Source organism: Tyto alba, unplaced genomic scaffold (assembly GCF_018691265.1).
Source record: "Tyto alba isolate M040663 unplaced genomic scaffold, T.alba_DEE_v4.0 Super-Scaffold_32, whole genome shotgun sequence".
Taxonomy (NCBI): domain Eukaryota; kingdom Metazoa; phylum Chordata; class Aves; order Strigiformes; family Tytonidae; genus Tyto; species Tyto alba.
Window position 1 is genome coordinate 2,950,614 of NW_024881307.1, and position 16,165 is coordinate 2,966,778.

At 49.2% G+C, this 16,165-nt stretch overlaps 1 protein-coding gene across 1 annotated transcript; it reads left to right on the forward strand.

Annotated features, from left to right (window-relative positions):
• The first annotated feature begins 2,910 nt into the window (after positions 1-2,910).
• TMEM45B (transmembrane protein 45B) lies at positions 2,911-13,367 on the forward strand. The gene is made up of 6 exons (XM_032982281.2): positions 2,911-2,963; positions 9,131-9,332; positions 9,670-9,882; positions 10,874-11,058; positions 11,694-11,839; positions 12,637-13,367. Exons 2-6 carry the CDS (start codon positions 9,149-9,151, stop codon positions 12,752-12,754), a joined length of 846 nt encoding a protein of 281 aa, XP_032838172.2. The 5' UTR covers positions 2,911-2,963; positions 9,131-9,148; the 3' UTR covers positions 12,755-13,367.
• The last annotated feature ends 2,798 nt before the right edge of the window (positions 13,368-16,165 follow it).

The window sequence follows — 16,165 nt, forward strand, 5'->3', positions numbered from 1 at the left end:
CCGTAGGAGGTGGCTCATTTAAAAACAGGAGGATGTAGGTATGCAACCATTTTCCAGCAGATATATATTTGCCACCTTGCACAGCACCCACTCATTTAGGCAGGTTTCATATGCACCCGTGCATGGCGGGGGGGGAAGGAAAAGAAGTTGTAATTATCCTGGTGGGAAAAAAACATCAGTATCCCAGCGAGGGACCACATAAATATCTATGTCTGGGTGAGTGTGCCAGGCAGCTCTCTGGCTTGCTTTCCAATTTTCCTGCATCTTAAAATTGCAGGCAACCTGTGCAGCTCTTCTCTCCACTGCGTGTCCGTGTCGCAGGTGACTCTTTCACCCGTCCTCTCTGCCAGCACACACAAATGAGGGAACTAATTTCCTGGCTTGGACACTCCATTATTTCCCCCATTTCTCCAAGTGATTAATTCTGAGCTGTTCCCGAGCAAATTTACATATCATTCCCTCCTCTTCCTGCTGCACGCTCCAGCCTGGAGCTAACACTGCATCCTTGGAGATTGCGGGTACCGAAGAGCATATTATCCTCCCAGAGAGCATCCTGAAATGTTTCCCAGAGCTCCTGTTTTCCTGGTCACTCCCTGCAGACTGGCATGTCAGTGTGAAGAGACTGGCAGTCTGCTGCTTGCTGTCGGCAGTCCTATGGATATGTTTAAGGGCTGCAATTCAGCTGGCAGGGAGAAAATAGACATCAGGAGGTGGAAAATTAGAGATGGGCAGGACACAAAACAGCTATTTGAGGCCTCAAAAATTCCCAGAACAGGAATTGTGAATTTTTTTTCCAGGACCGATTTCATCTGGAGGCAATAAGGTTTAGAAAAGCTGCTGATCAGGACTTGAGCTCTGGCTTTTTTTTTTTTTTTGGCAGTGTGGTAAGCTGGACTCCTCCAGTGGTAGCCCAGTGCCTGTGACTGCTGAGAGGCCAAACTCTGGACACAAGTTAGATGCATTATAGTCTTTACACGTGATTTCGAGGCCATTTAAGGAACCGTGAGGGTTTTAAGGAGTGACTGAGCTCTAGTGAAGCTATAAATTAGAGATGACTGGTTTTGGATGTGTTTTATTGGGAAATGGTTGCTCTGGGCCACATGGAAGTGAGACATTTTGCTGACGGTGGATTCTGTTTAAACCCCAGCTCAGGGATGGTCTTTGCTACAATAAATATGCATGGGGAGGTTATTTGTTTCCTTGTAGTAAGATCCAGCCCCCCACACACACCCCGTGATTTTGTTCTGCAAATATTTGACAGTGCAAGTTTCCTGGTAGCCAAGAAACACCAACATGATGCAGCAGAGTGTCAGGTAGGGACAAATTTCCATTTCAGAGTCAGGTTTAGCTAAAGGGTTAGTTTTTAGCTAAACTCAGCCTTCTGAGATGAGAGGAACCATGGGATTTATGTACCAGGTCCAGCAACTTCATCAGTAATGGCCAAGCTATTTGCATGGCATTTTTGGTGTCTCATTTTCATATTTGGACATCCCCTGTTTTTTTTTTTTTTCCATGAGCTTGCACAGAGAGGCAGGAACTCCCCAGATAAATAATTCTTCATGTTTCCAGGCCCTCCATCTCACCGCTTGTTTTCCTCCCATTTATTTCTCAACTCGTTTCAGGTGTAGGGGTTTTGGGGGTAAATCCTCCCATGTGCCTGCAGCACCCCAGTTTATTCTGATTTATTCCAGGGCTTGTGAGACATGCGTTAAAATGGCAACAGGCTCCTAGGACATCCATGAAACAATTTAATGGAGGAGCTGCCTAAGTGGAGAAAACCAATGCCCACAGCTTGGCTTTTCCCTCTGGAAAATCTGAATCGCCCCACCTGAAAAAACACGCAGGGCTCGGGCATCCAACCCCACCACCGATAAAATCAGCGGCGAGAAGATGCCTGCAGGATGCTTCCTCCCTTCCAGCAGCACCCACCTCTCTGAACGGTGAGAAAGGATGAATTAATGGATAATTATTTTTTACAAGAAGTCACCTGTTTAAACAACATCTCCGGACAGGGTGAGGGAATAGATTTGTTTTTACTAAATCAAAATAATAATAATAAAAGAAGACAAGGGATTGCCAGACAGCGCTTCTAACCATGAAGTCATTTATAAAACAGGGTGGATATATTTAAAACGTTAAAATTCGGCTTTCTTATGACAAATTCCCTGTGGCAGGTGTATTTGCTCTCAGTGATGTAAGTACCTGTGCTGCTCTGTAAAAGTGAGTTAAACCCAGGGCTATTGCACAGAAGGCTCTGTCAGTGCTTCTCTTACAAATAGCGATAATAACGCTTACCTCTCTCCCAGGGGCGTCATGGGGGTTAATTATTTAACATTTGTAAAGCACTTGCAGGGCTGGAGATGAAAGTGGAAAGTATTATTAAGAATAAACTACATTTTATAGGAGGCCTGGTCAGAAAATTGCATTCGGAGCTGAAATAAGGGTTATGAGCGGGGATCCCCGGAGGAGCATCCATCACAACCTGGGAAGCAGGGAAAATGAAGTGCTTCAAGGAAATTAATCTGTTCTGCAGTGTTTGCAGCCGGGGCTGCGCCGCAGGGTGCGGGGTAATGCCCCATACAGCCTCATCCCCGCGTCGAGGTGGGTGGTGGGGGAGTCTGATAGAAAGGAATTTAATCATTGCAATGAAAAAAAATAAAGATTTGGGGCAGGGGGGGGTGGAAAGCCTTGAGACAGCCAGTTTTTCAAGTCAGGAAGTCGCAGATGAGTTCTGGGGGAGAAAACTGCAAATTAGAGCACCCGGTGTGCCCAGGGGCGGGTTGTTTTTGGGGGTTATGTGTCCAGGATCATCTCTCCCCTCTGGCCAGGGCTTGGGGGAGGCTGGGAGCACCCAGGGCAGGCAGGGGGGAGGAGGAGGAGGAGGAGGAGGAAGCCGGTGCTGCAGGCAGGGGAGGAGCACGGCTCACCTGGGCGCAGGTGCGGCAGCGGGATCACCGGGGCAGGTAAGGGTCCGCTGGCCGGGGCTGGTGAGAGGAGGGGGCTTCGTGTCATGAAGGGGCTGGGGAGGAGGGTGGAAAGTCACCCCAAGATGTGGGACTCACCCCCCCATAGCTGGGAAGGGAACAGCCCCCACTTGCCCGCCCGGTGGGTGGATAGGGATGGGGGGCACCCCTTAAATTTGGCATCTGAACCAGCGCCTTAGAGTGGGAGGAGGGGGGCCTGGACCAGCTCCTCTTGGGAAAGCAAATTGGGGGGGACCCAAGGGAGGGGGTGGTCTCTGCCCTCCTGACCCACCCAGGTGCCCCAGCACCCCCGGGGTCCCAGGGGGACGGGGCAGAGGTTTGCTGCTGTCCCTGCCAGGCTGGGCTGTGGCGGTGGGACACCGTGGGGCAGCCCAGGAAACGGGCAAAAACCATTTTCCAGGGAGGAAGTCAAAAAATAAAACACGGTATTTGGGGCCTGAAAGCAGGTAGAGGCAAGAGTGGGGCAGCCTGGGGGCAAGCGTTCCCCCCCCACCCCGAGCCCCTTGCTGGGCTGCCTGCAAGAAGCCCTCATCATCTCCCTGCCCCACTCCCATCCGAATTAAATGCAAAAGCTCTGCCTAACAGCTAGACGGAAATCACCGCTGCGTGCACTGAACCAGAAACATTCACCACACCCTCCTCTCCCCACAGAATTGCCCCGAAAAGGCTCTTTTAGTGCCCCAAAATGTGCAGATTAGGAGAAAAAACACACCCCCGAGGACTGCCCTGCTTGAGGGATGACGTCTCCCTTAGCAGGGCGCTGCAGGGGAACGGTTTCTTCCTTCTTCCTACTGGCTCGTCATGAAAAAACTAATAACATCTGGCTTTTGCAGCGGAGGGTGCAATTGCTGAGGCACAGGGTGCTTGCAGGGGTTTGTGTGGGGCAGCCACAGCAATTTAATAAACCCAGGGGTGGCTGCAGCACTCAACAGGCTTAGGTTGGCGTGGTTAAGGTGAATAACTGGATATATCTGGGATATATTGCAATGAAAACTTTCTTTAGTAGCTTGTCTTGGGCAGTTTTCTTTGAGCGATGTCGAAAGCAGCTAGGAGTGTTTAGCCTGTGTTGAATCGAGGGGCAGTCGGGACAATTTTAGGAGAAGCAATCACCTCATCTTTGGAAAACACTGATTTTTGCAGCATTGGTGATGGTGGTAATGCTGGTTTTGTGTCGGGGTTGGTGGAGTCAGGGCTGTTCTGTCAGCAGACATCGCGGGGCTGGGGAGTCAGTTTGGTTCCCAGACCTTGGGTCGCCGAGTCCCATGGCAACCACCACCTTTAGAAGGCAATTTCATCGCTTAGGCATCGCATAGCGGCGAAGAAAAATGATTTTTAAGATGGTAACACGCATTTCCCCAAACAGATCATATTTAAAGTCAGACCTCGTTGCCTTAAAACCACAAATAAACAAATGTTTTAGAAGCAAAAGGATGACGAAGCACCCACTCCGAGCCTCTGTAATTAAGATAGCTTTGGCTAATTTGTTTTATTTCTCAGCTTTCTCTGCTGGGCTGTAACTCGGAGCTGCTTCTTGCTGCTTCCCTGACGGCGAGGCTCAGCACGGGGGTAGGGATGGGGAGTCCAAAGCAGGGATTTGTAAAACAGAAGGCAAAAAGAGGCAGCGTAGGGAAGAGAAGTAGCAGGCAGAGAGAAATATAAGCTCTCCATCACCAGCTTTTTGGTCTCTCTCTCTCCCAGTGTCTCTTTTCAGGTGGGTCCCTTGTGTCTATTCAATAGACCTCAGGGCCAGCATCCCGAATTTGAAGCTTTCATCCCAGTTTGAACTTCCACGTTGAATTTTCCCATTGCAGCAGGGCTTTAGTTTTGGCTTAGCTTCGTGTGTCTGTCTGCCGCCGCTGTACAAGCTCCTGCAGCACTTGATGGTCCTTCAGATATTCCCCGGCAATTGTGCCTAAGAGGTTCCAATGATGATGATAATTTTTAACCTGAGTTTAAAACCCCTCAGGATCTTTTAGAGGCAGAAAAGTTGCTTTCCTAGTTTTGCAGATGCATCTGGGCTCGGGAGTATTAGTAACAAGTAACATGATTGCTCAGTGTCACCGTTAATGCTCCCCGGTGCAGATGGAGGCAGAGATAGAAGAAAAACCGACGATAATGGGATGAAATGGTTCAGAGTGGGGTTTTAGTCTGACATTAATGCATTAGGGATCCAACTCCTCGGGGAGCTAATGGAAGTGCTGCTATGATTAGAAGTGCCTCTGCAGACAAATAAGACAGTGCTGGTAATGGAGTGAGGCAGTGCAGGCAGGCGGCGGGCGAGAGGGGAGCTTGTATTTGTAGGCAGTGCCTCTCCTGACACCTCTGGGGTGTCTCCTTTGCCGTCTTTCTGTCTGCCAAAGCAGTTATCTCACCTCCATGCCTTCTCCTTCAGCCACCCAGTTGGTGGGTCCTCCCCTCCCCACCTCCCAGGTGGACTGTTTGGGCTGTGGGGTTGTGTTGTAAGCAGAGATGCACACAGAGAGGACCCGCGGGGTGGGAGATGGGCTGATGGAGGAGGCTTTTTGGCCGAAGCACCTCCGCTGCTGTCAGTCTCTAGGTCTGGGCCTGATCCCTCCTTCCTGCGGTCTCAGGTTCAGCGCAAGGAGACCCCAACCACCTCTAGAAGGTTGGAAATACCTTCATTATTTCCAGATATGCACCTCAGTGGCATTCCCTAGCACGGCCTGAGCTCAGCCTTTTTTTTTTTTTTTTTTTTTTTTTTCACACTTTTCTTCCTTCACTGAGTCAGCCGTTCCCCGAGGACCGTCCCTGTCACCCACAGATGTGCTGGGAGCCAGGCAGCAGGTCTCACGGTGAGCAAACCAGCTCTGGCGTGACTGAACTGCCTGATTTGTGGAGGTCAAAGGGCAAAGTTAATTGCAGGGGTGATGCCTGTGAGCTGTCTCCAATAGCGAACTTTAGACTCTAATTTCCAAGCTGGGGAAGATGGCAGTGATGCTCTGACTGAGACATTATCGATGCACTAATAAAACCTTTAAAAAGGAAAAACAACAAAACCTCGGTAAAGCAAACGAGACCTTTGGAAAACTCAAAGGGCCCAGGGTTTGGCTGAAAAGTTATTATTTGTGGCTCCCAGGGTAGGGTGAGAGCCTAGTCAGGCTCCTCGCCATCCTCCCCACTGCTCTGGAGCCCTCCCTGGGTGGTTGGGCACATTAGCTATAACCCAAGAAGAAACCAGCTCCTTCAGGAGGTGATAAGAGTGGATGGAACAGTAAATCATTAAGCCGGCACAGCGCACGGCTTGGTAATAAACAGGGGGCAAAGTGCATTAATTACAAGCCAGTGGGGACAGGGGTGCCTTATCAAGCACACAGGTTTGATGACGGGGGGAATGGGGCAAAGTCACGCTTTGCAGGGATGCCCTGTAATGGTGGCTGCTGCTCCCGGCCCAAACATCAGCTGGACCTTCAGCTTTTTCATTTCCCCCCCCCCGTGGCTGATTGCAGGCAAAGTCTCGCTGCAGTTGGAGCTGTAGGGATAAACAAGAGCTCTTTGCTCCAGGGCGCTCAGTTGAAAACAGAATTGTTTTGGTTCCCTTTCCCCCCCTCTGCTCACCTTCTGCATGTTTTCAGAGGAGGAAGAGAAGCAGGAGAAATAGTTTTGCTGGTCACGCGTCCCGGGTAAGCCGCTCTGCTTCCAGCTAGCGAGCAAGCGGGTGTCAACGGACAGCAGCAACCCCAAAACAGTCCCATCTCACCCCAGCTCACGTGGGTGCTGTAAGGTGGACGTGCTGGCCAGCCAGGTTGTGCCTACTCCATTTAAGCGACCTTTAATTTTTCCTGCTTTAATTGATCAGTGTACCCTTTAGCTCATCCCAATCCGACTGCATCGATCTCATGGGAAACCATGAGGTCCCATTAAATATCTGCCTTTAAAATATAACTGCTGGAGCTCGTTTGTGGAGTTATATATTAGACATGTATTACTGTGGTAGTGTTATAATTATGGCATTAACAGGACATGTTATGGTAGCACTACTTCTTCTGGTATTCTGTGATTGGTTTAGTTCTGCTTTCAGTCGTGTTTCTGATACGATATCATTGCGTGTATGTGATGGAATTCTCTGCCCACCCTGAAAATACAGATTTTTCAGTCATCTCCCTGGCTCAGGTACGCTGCTCACGGGGACACAGGTAGATGCTCTGATTTCCTGGTTGTCTCTTTCAAAGGACTAAAGAGGCTATTGTAGTAACCCACTGGACTGTGCAAGCACTGCTGGTAAACGGTGTCTTGCTTTGATTTTGTGTTTAATTACCCAAGGCACCCACTGTCAATAAATCTCTCCTTTTAAGTCACGAAATAAGGCAGAGCCTGGAAGTGTTGCTAACAGCTGCCAGCTAGCCAATACAGTAGAAAATAGTATTTTCATGCACAGCTTTTCCACTCTTGGAGTAAACTGGTTTGCCCACCGTGATAGCTCATGGGCGTTTGGGGAAGGCAGGACTGGGGGACCAGCCTGGGGTGAGCTGCAGGGACGTCAGCCTGTCCTGCTGCTGCAATTACCTGCATGCACCAGGGCTGTGTTTGCTCGAGGAGGCAATGTTTGCTTACCTCGAGGTATTGGGTTTAGCCGGTTTGGATAAACCAGTTCAAATCGGGTAGGTCAGCTCCAGGGCTTTAGCAGGTCTGATCTAACCCCGGGGGATTTTCCTGCCTCTGGGAGATGGTATCTGCACACAGCCAAGCTCCAGGGGGAGAAACAAGGTGTCCCTGGGACAAACTGACCTGAAATCTGATATTAATAAAGCCAAAGCAACCGCTCTCCCCTCTCAAAGGCTGGCAGCACCAAGCCGTGTTCAACCTCACTCCCAAGTTATCCTTCACGCAGAAGTCAGGCGAGAGCAGAAAAAGAGCATTTTTTGATTTATATTTCCAGTGAGTGGGGACTGAAGCCCAAAATGCACCTGGGGAGGGTGGTTTAGGGTTAACCAGGTCGTTGGCATCTGGGATGGGGAGGCCAGGTCCAGTGTCAAACTATGCAGCCCCTTACGACGAGGATGGACGGCATCCGCGCCACGAGAGCTGGTTTCTGCCCGGGGAGGGGAGAGGACCATTACTAAATGAAGAAGGAAGTCCCGGGTGCCGGCACCACGGCCTTTGTGATCAATTAAAAAAACCTTAATTGACCAGCCTGACACGACCGACCTGCGATCGTGCCGAGGCAGGCCCCCGAACGTACGCTTGAGCCCACATGGAAGAGCTAATCATTTCTCCACCTAATTAAGCAAACCAGCAAATGGCAAACAGGGGCTGGCCGGGTTTTAATTGCTGTAATTCTCCTAGGAAACGGGTCCCCCAGCTCTCCTCCAAACCGTGCACACTGGCATGAAGGGGCACGGAGGCTCGAGCAGCTCAGCTGGGATCCCCGGGCTCTGCGCGGTGCAAATCCCAGTTTAGTGATGCTCTGAAGAGAAGCGAAGGGATGGGAGGAGGTGATGATACAGGGAGCAAGTTGGTTTCTTTGCCCAGAACAAAAATGTTTTGATTCCAGCAGCTTTTGGGGTATTTTTGAAGCTATGTTTTTCAGAAAATGCTCTGGCTTTGCAAAATAGATGTGGGGTGGGGTTTTCCCCCCCTCTATGGGCTGAAAAAATTCCAGGAATTTAAAAAATGTTTGGACATAGCACACCACTTCTGTGACTTCAAGGAGCTAAAGAAACCCCCTGATGTTTACCCTTAGATCTTCCGGGTTTCCCTGGGTGTTATTTCTCCTGCCTGGCCCCGAAAAACCCACCCTGCCCTGGTCTGCAGCAGATGCTCTCGCTCATACTGGTGGAAGGGTAGGAAAAGCAGGAGCAACTGCTGGGACGGATCCCGGGGGATGCAAGATTCAGGCTGGGAAGTGTCTGAGAGCACAGCAGATAGGAGGCCTCTGCTAAACTAGTCTGGGCTCTGGCTTTTTTGGACATTTCCTAATCTTGGGGCAAGGATCTCAGAGAGGTCCCAGATGTTCCCATCCCTGGGAGGGTTTCCCAGTGCTCCTTCCTATTCCCATGTGTCTGGTCAAGCCTTTTCCAGTCCTCCCTGAAAGGGAAATCCTGTTGGTTTGTTTTTTTTTTTTCCCAGCGTTATGTCAAATAACTGGTGTAAGTTGTATAATGACATTGTTTTTCTTTGCCTTGTAGTCAGAGGAGGTTGCCAGGATGGCGAACTTCAAGGGTCATGCGCTTCCAGGCAGTTTCTTCCTGCTCTTTGGGCTCTGGTGGTCTGTGAAATACCCGCTGCAGTATCTCAGCCAGAAAGGAAATAAGAAATCCTTCAGGATTTATTGTTTCCAGCGTGTGGATGCTATCGAAGGGGGAATCAAAATCATCTTTGCTCTAATAGGTAAGGGTTATATTTTACTAGCTATGCTGGTAACTTCCCAGCCTGTCTTGATGACTATACTAGAGCCCTTACTCCAGAAAAACCAGTCCAGACATGGAAGGATGCGTCCTTGATGCTCATCTTGTCTTGAGTTTGATGTGAAAAGACCAAGTCTCATGCCCCTTCCCAACGCTGAGCTCCCATTAATACAGGCAGGCCTGATTTTTATATCCAGTCCTTCTTCCCTAATGCAAAATCATCAGCTCATGCTTCAGAACCCCCCCCTCAGCAATGAGTAGCATCAACCATCTTTGCGTATAAACCATCAGAAACGGCATGCTCTTGCGTGTCCGTGCAGGGATGCTGGCAGAGCAGTTCGTCCCGGACGGTCCACACTTGTACCTCTACAGCGGGGAAAACCGTGACTGGGTGAAGCTGATGAACTGGCAGCACACCACCATGTACCTCTTCTACGGCCTCTCCGGGGTGGTGGACGTCTTCACCTGCATCTCCCAGGAGGTGCCGCGGGGTCTGGATCGCCTCATGCTCTCCCTGGCCGTGTTTGTTGAAGGTCAGTAGAAGGTGGGCGCTTAATTCGGGGAGGGTGAGTCGGAGAGGGACCAAAATTTGCCAAACTGAGGTATTGCTCTGAACGCCCCTGAAGACAGGAGATGTTGTAGGTGATATATTATCAAAGGGCGGTCTGTAGCAAGGTGGGAAATACAGGCATTGATAGGTCCTGGCTTCGCCTGGTTTGGGATTTCTGGGGTGACAACAATACAAAGCAGCAGGCTGAGTTTCCTCGTTATGATAAATGGCCGGTGGATGCTGCATTTATCTTACAACTACAGAGCTGTTTGCGTGCCTCACGTTCCCCTCCGAGAGCCATTAATTGCACTGCAGGCATCATCATCCTCATCTGCTTGCGTTGCACGTGGCAAATTCAAGTGACTTATTCCAGCTTCAGCACATCATGAATATCATATTGTCTTCAGGCTGTCTTGCAAGTTGCGAGCCAGGATTTCAGGCCCCTCTTGGGTCACAGAGGGAAAAGACACTAGGAAATTAAGGTCTTGCTTATATGGAAAACCCCTTAATGAAGGCACATCTCTTGTTATTTTCCCTTCCCCGACCCCAGTGCTTCTTGAAGCAGCAACAGGGGCAGATCAACAGGCACAGTTTGGCATGTAAGAAAAGGAAATCTATCATTTCCAGCTCCCAAGAAAACGGTGAAATTTAGCAATAGAAAAGCAGGACGCAGCAGGAACCTGGCTACGAGGGGGACGGTGATCTGAGGAGATGATGGCACCGACACGGGAAGAAAACAACCTTTCTCTTGTCCTCTCTTGTTGATCCCCATCTTGCTCAGATCCTCCTGCCCCAAGGTTGGGCGCCTCATCCCCTCCAGGATGGTGGGATGCCAGGAGGGCTGGTGCTCTGTGGAGTCCCTTGTTTTCGTGGTGACCTGTCTCAGTTCACCAGCCGGGCAGGTGATTCACTCTACCAGGGCTCTGTGGTCACGGTTGGTGGTGTTGACTAAGGGTGGTAATGTATTTTGGCAGGTTGCCTCTTTTATTACCACGTCCTTCACCGCCCCGTGCTGGATCAGCATATCCACTCCCTGCTGCTCATCGCCATCTTTTCAGGGGCCTGCAGCATCATGCTGGAGGTCTTCCTCCGCGACAACATTGTCCTGGAGATGTTCAGAGCCGGTGTCACCATCGTCCAGGGAACGTGGTTCTGGCAGGTCAGTTCTGCCTTCTCTCGCGGAGCAGAGCACCACGGCAGGAGGGCAGTGGGAAAAGAGGAAAAGAAGCCGTACATCACGTATCAATCGCGCGTCTCTGAAGGATCATTTTGCCAGGCCCACTTCATAAATAACTCATAACCCAGAATGAAAATTTACTTATCACAGGTCATCTCTGATGACTGCTCCTGCTGAAATAACTGTTTGTCTTGGCTTATTGCTTCTCTGGGGGGAACAGCAAAAGTGAGCACTCGCAGCGAGCGAGCAACATTTTACAGTATCTAACAACCAAGTACTAATTGCTTAATGTGTCTAATGCACCCTGCAGCACTCCCTCTGGTTTAGTGGAAAGATGCAAACCCCACCAAGCAATAAAATGGCTGAGTAAAAATACGGCCAGCTGCTTGCTTTGGTAGTAGTTGGAGAAGCAGGGAAATCAGTTGGACATAACCACTCCCAAAACTAGGCTGCCAAAAGAAAGGTGAGTTCCCCTTCTCTTTCTCAGCCCCGGGGTTGCCGCACTAACTCAAACTCAAATTCAGAGATTAAAAACTGTGCCGGAGGGCTTCGGGACATTGATTTTTTTTTTTTTTTTTTTTTTTTCCCCGAGGTAATAAAGTGCTTGTTTCACCCAGATCGGGGTTGTGCTGTTCCAGCCATGGGGAGGTCCCATGTGGGATGAGAAGGACCACAGCAACGTCATGTTCCTCACCATGTGCTTCTTCTGGCACTGGGCAGCCGCTGTGGCAGTCCTGGCAATAAACTACACCCTTGCTTACTGGTACGACCGGGGCATGAATTCGGGCAAGAGCGGGGTGGGCAGACGGGGACGGGGATGGCTGGAGTGAGATGCAGATGTCCTCCAGCCGATCCTGGAGCCCAAAGTCGCAGCTGAATAAGCAGCCCCTGACCGCTGCAAGTTTTAGAGCACGGCCACAAGCGTGCACGTCGTTTGTCGAGTGCACAGAATGCAAAATAGTGTCAGCAAGAGGCACGGGCGTTAAACGCGGAGGAGAAGCCAAATAACCGAGCCCCTGAAGCTTCTCCTGGAAGTCACACTGCTTTTTATTTTTTTTTTTTTTTTTTTTTCTCTCTGCACCAAGCGCTGGAAGTCAAACTTTAATTCAATAGAGAAATCAAAGCATTACCGGGACCCCCTGACACTTTGTCCCCTCCCTGGCAAGGATTTCGAAGCAGTTGGCAGTCACTGAGTTGTCAGAGGTACAACAGCACTGTCTGATGGCTAAAACATCGCCAGCCCCCGGCATGGCTTTTCCAAGGGGATGGGAAGGGGACATCATCCAGCTTTCAGGGGTGCTCCCACAGCCTACAAGCCTCTAAGGGGTGCTGCATGGCTTCCTGAGACATAGGCTACAGAAGGGATCATCCACTCTATGCAAGCAAATAGAATTTATACAGAATTAACAAACCCCAAACCCCCCACAACCAGCATTTTAGGACCTCTATAATAGTTTCTCCTCCCCCCCCCCGTGTATTCATTGCAAGGGCACTTTGCTCCCCTGAGCAGCACTAGTTTGGGGGTTTTGCTAACGGTGATTTATTGCTCGTGTGTTCCAGCTGCATCCAGAGGTGCAGGCGAGGCAGCGGAGAGCCCTACATCGGGCTCGGAGTCCGGCAGCAAAAGTGTGACACGAGCTCCCGAGACGCCTTCCTCAACGGATCTGACGAAGAGTGAAGGGGGGTGCAACCTCCTTCTCCAAATACACGAAGAATCTGCTTTCTGGAAGGAAAAAAAAAGATTTTAAAAATCTAATGAAATATTTACATTTTGGAAGAGCAAAGAGAGGTGCTGCTCTCCTGCTGCTGGGAAGCACGTTGGGCACATGGAGGGGGTTGCTGCCCTCCATCCGTACCCAAATGTCGCCGTCTCTGAAACGAGCACTGTTTGCAGTGATTTTTAGCAACAAAATTAAGCGCAGAAATTCAACGTGATGAGATCGCTTCGTCCTGTGGGTTCCCGTGTGTGTTACCATAGTGATGGAGGGTGTCCTTTGGGTGGCTGACTTTTCCAAGAGCCTGGAGGCTTCGACCCGCAGTGATTGAAGTCAGGGAAACCTCCAGGCTGAGGTCATGTACCTCCAGACCAAGGCATCATCCCAAGGAGGAAGAGTAAAAGAGTGTTGAATGTGAAATTATGTCCAATTTACAACACCACGGCTTGATTGCAGGCAATACAAATTTTTATTACCAAAGATCTGAACTAAAGAGGGGGCTTGTTAATAGTTTTCATGTTCACATAAGGGCTGAAAGAGTGAATAAATGTGAAATAAAAATCCTCGCTGAGCTGATATCCTTAAATTTAAGTCTTATAAATTATAGAGTGTGTAATAATAACTTAGACAAATCCATCCCTCAGACCTGTAAAGCCTGAAGGGCTGTAAGATACATGGCTGAGCAGCAGGGATTCATAAAACGTCCCAGTTTTCCTCTGAAAGTAAACCCCTCAGCTAGGAAAGTGAGATGAAACAGGCACACGTTTTGTTTTTAGCCTGCCTTTGCCAGCTGATTTCTTGCAAAAAGTGACTGGAAAATGTCACCTCCTAGACAGGAGGAAAATGTGCCAGTAGTGAGTACGAGGATTAAAAAAAAATACATATAGATATACATATATATATAAAAAATAAACACCAGCACAAGCTGAATTGCAACTGCTCCTGTCTCAAGCCCTGGGGCTGGAAGGATGCTCTGCACTGAAGTCTTCTCGCTGCTGTGTACCAGGGGGGGATGGATGGCGGCTGATTTTTGTGCTCATGTTCATGACTGAACAGAAAAGCAGGTCCTGGCAGGTCCAAGCAGCTGCGACTGCGTGCTCACACCCAGGGAAGGCAAAGCTCCTCTTTTAACGCCCTTTCCCCTTGTGCAAAGAGCTTGTTGCAGACTAAGGGGGCTAGAGCCTGGATTTTAGTGCTTATTAACAGGGCTATAAAGACCAACTAGCTTTCCTTGAATGCCAGCTTTCCTATATTTCCTCCACTGAGCCAGTTTATTTTGCAGGGCTGGATGTCGGAGGTGCAAACCGGCTCCATGTGAAGAGAATTAAGCAGCAGAGCAGTACATCTCCGTAAATCCATCTGGTAACCGCCGTGCAATTCAGTCTCATGAGTGGCAACTGCTGAACGCGACGAGCACTTTGCAGATACTTTTTTTTTTTTTTTTTTTTTCCCTGCCAAGTGAAGTGGTTTTTCTAAACCGCACGAATTCCTCTTGCTGCTACGATGAGAGACAACCCGGGGAAGAGAATTTTGCAGGCTGCCACCTCCCTAACGCACAGAGAAAACCCTATTTGCAAGGTGACAAACCGAGTTACCTAGAGTGCTGCAGGACAGACACCAGCTTAATTGAACAGCAAAAAGGCCTTGCGTGGTGCTCTGAATTATTTCTGGTCTGCTCTGAATGATTTTCTTTTAGAAAAAAAGAGGCCAAACATCACTGTTCCCACTAAATAGCCACATGAGGGCAGCACCGGGTGGCAAAGCTGGACTGCAGGACCATACTCCAGGCTGGCTGAGGTTGCAGTCACCTTGCAAGCCTCCCTCCTCCTTGCTACCCCCCAAAAGTCAGAGGTGATTTCCATCCCAGGGCACACAGATGAAAGGTGGCCTTGGTTTTTAAAAGCTTGCTTTTGAAGGTTTAAGACGGCTGATTTAATTCTTCACGGCTCTTTTTTTTGCTGCTCTTAATCAAGACGCCATCTCCTTCACCTCCAGTTTTCCTTTGTCCCTCATCACTATGTGGCCACAAAGCACTTTTCCCCTCTGTAGCACCCGGTGTCTGGAATAGTTTCTGTCTGCCTCATTAACTCCCTGCTCCTACAAACATCCCAGGACTGTCAGTATAGCACTGGCTAATTTGTTTTCCAACTCTGGAACACATTCTTTCCTGAGGTATGAAGGTCAGAGAAGGAGGAGAGATACAGCCTGTGACTAAGTAAGAAAACACAGCTGATGTTCATTTCCAGATGAGAATTAACAATTTTTGTTTTAGCTAAAAACCCCACATTTGTAAATAGCTTAAGTACCCGAACAAGGGCATGAAGGTTGCTGGGTGCACGGTGAGTGGTCTGGAGATGGTTTATTATATAGCAAGGTGCAATCACAAGCCATCCTCACATTGATTTCTTATGTGATAGATACACCAGGACAGTCCTAAAGGGAGTAGTGCTTTTAACACAAGCTTAATATCAGCCAGTAGGCCTAGGTCATGTTTTTCACCATATAAATTGAGTTATCAGCTAATGTCTCTGTACTGGACGCATTGGCCATGACGCTGGAGTGGACAGGGGGTATATTTGTAGTCACGTCCACAGCTGGCTTTAAAAGGACTGTAATGCCCTGGGCAGTGTCTCGGGGGTGTTTTTTGTCTTGTGTAACTGCAGCCTGATGTTGTTGGACCGTGTCCCTCAAGGGTGGGGGCTGCCGGTATTCCTGAAATAACCGACCTGCTCATCCGAGGCAGGAAGGATCCTCCTGACAGTAATATCTGACCTCCTCTTACGAAGGAACCCAGACAACACCCCTTCAAAGCAGCCAAATATCTTGGCAGCTGGCTTTTCCTCCAGCTAGAAAGTCAAACCCTTCATCAAGAGCCCCAGCACAGCCCGTCCACGAGCCACGCATTTCTCGGGCAGAGATGGGATCTGCCCCTGCTACCCTCCACGGCCACGTTTATGTAAGGCTGAAATGATGGTGTAGGCAGCAGAACAAGCCCTGCCTATGCTTATACCACCTGCTTCACCTCTTCTGTTGCCTGTTTATGAAAGCTAGTGTTAGCATTCGTCATAATAACAATAATAATAATAATACTTTGCACTTCCCGAACAACCATCCATCTGCAGCGCTTGAGCTGCTGGCAAACCTTTAATTAGATTGTGCCTCCCACCACCCCCAGGAAGTAGGCAAATATTATCACATTTTTTCATTAGCACCGAGGCTGATGATGAACCTTCAGGGAGAGGATGTTGCAGTTACAGCTGAGGAAAAAAAGAAAAAAAAAAAAAACAAGAACAAAAATTAATAATAAAATTCATTTCAGAGTTTAGCTTGAGAACATTAGAGGGGCTGGAGCAGGTTGGACACAGATCTGCCTT

Coding starts and splice junctions, on each gene's coding strand:
- TMEM45B (XM_032982281.2), top strand. CDS start 9,149: ATGGCGAACTTCAAGGGTCATGCGCTTCCAGGCAGTTTCTTCCTGCTC. Junction 9,333..9,669: donor AATCATCTTTGCTCTAATAG/GTAAGGGTTATA, acceptor GTGTCCGTGCAG/GGATGCTGGCAGAGCAGTTC. Junction 9,883..10,873: donor CCTGGCCGTGTTTGTTGAAG/GTCAGTAGAAGG, acceptor GTATTTTGGCAG/GTTGCCTCTTTTATTACCAC.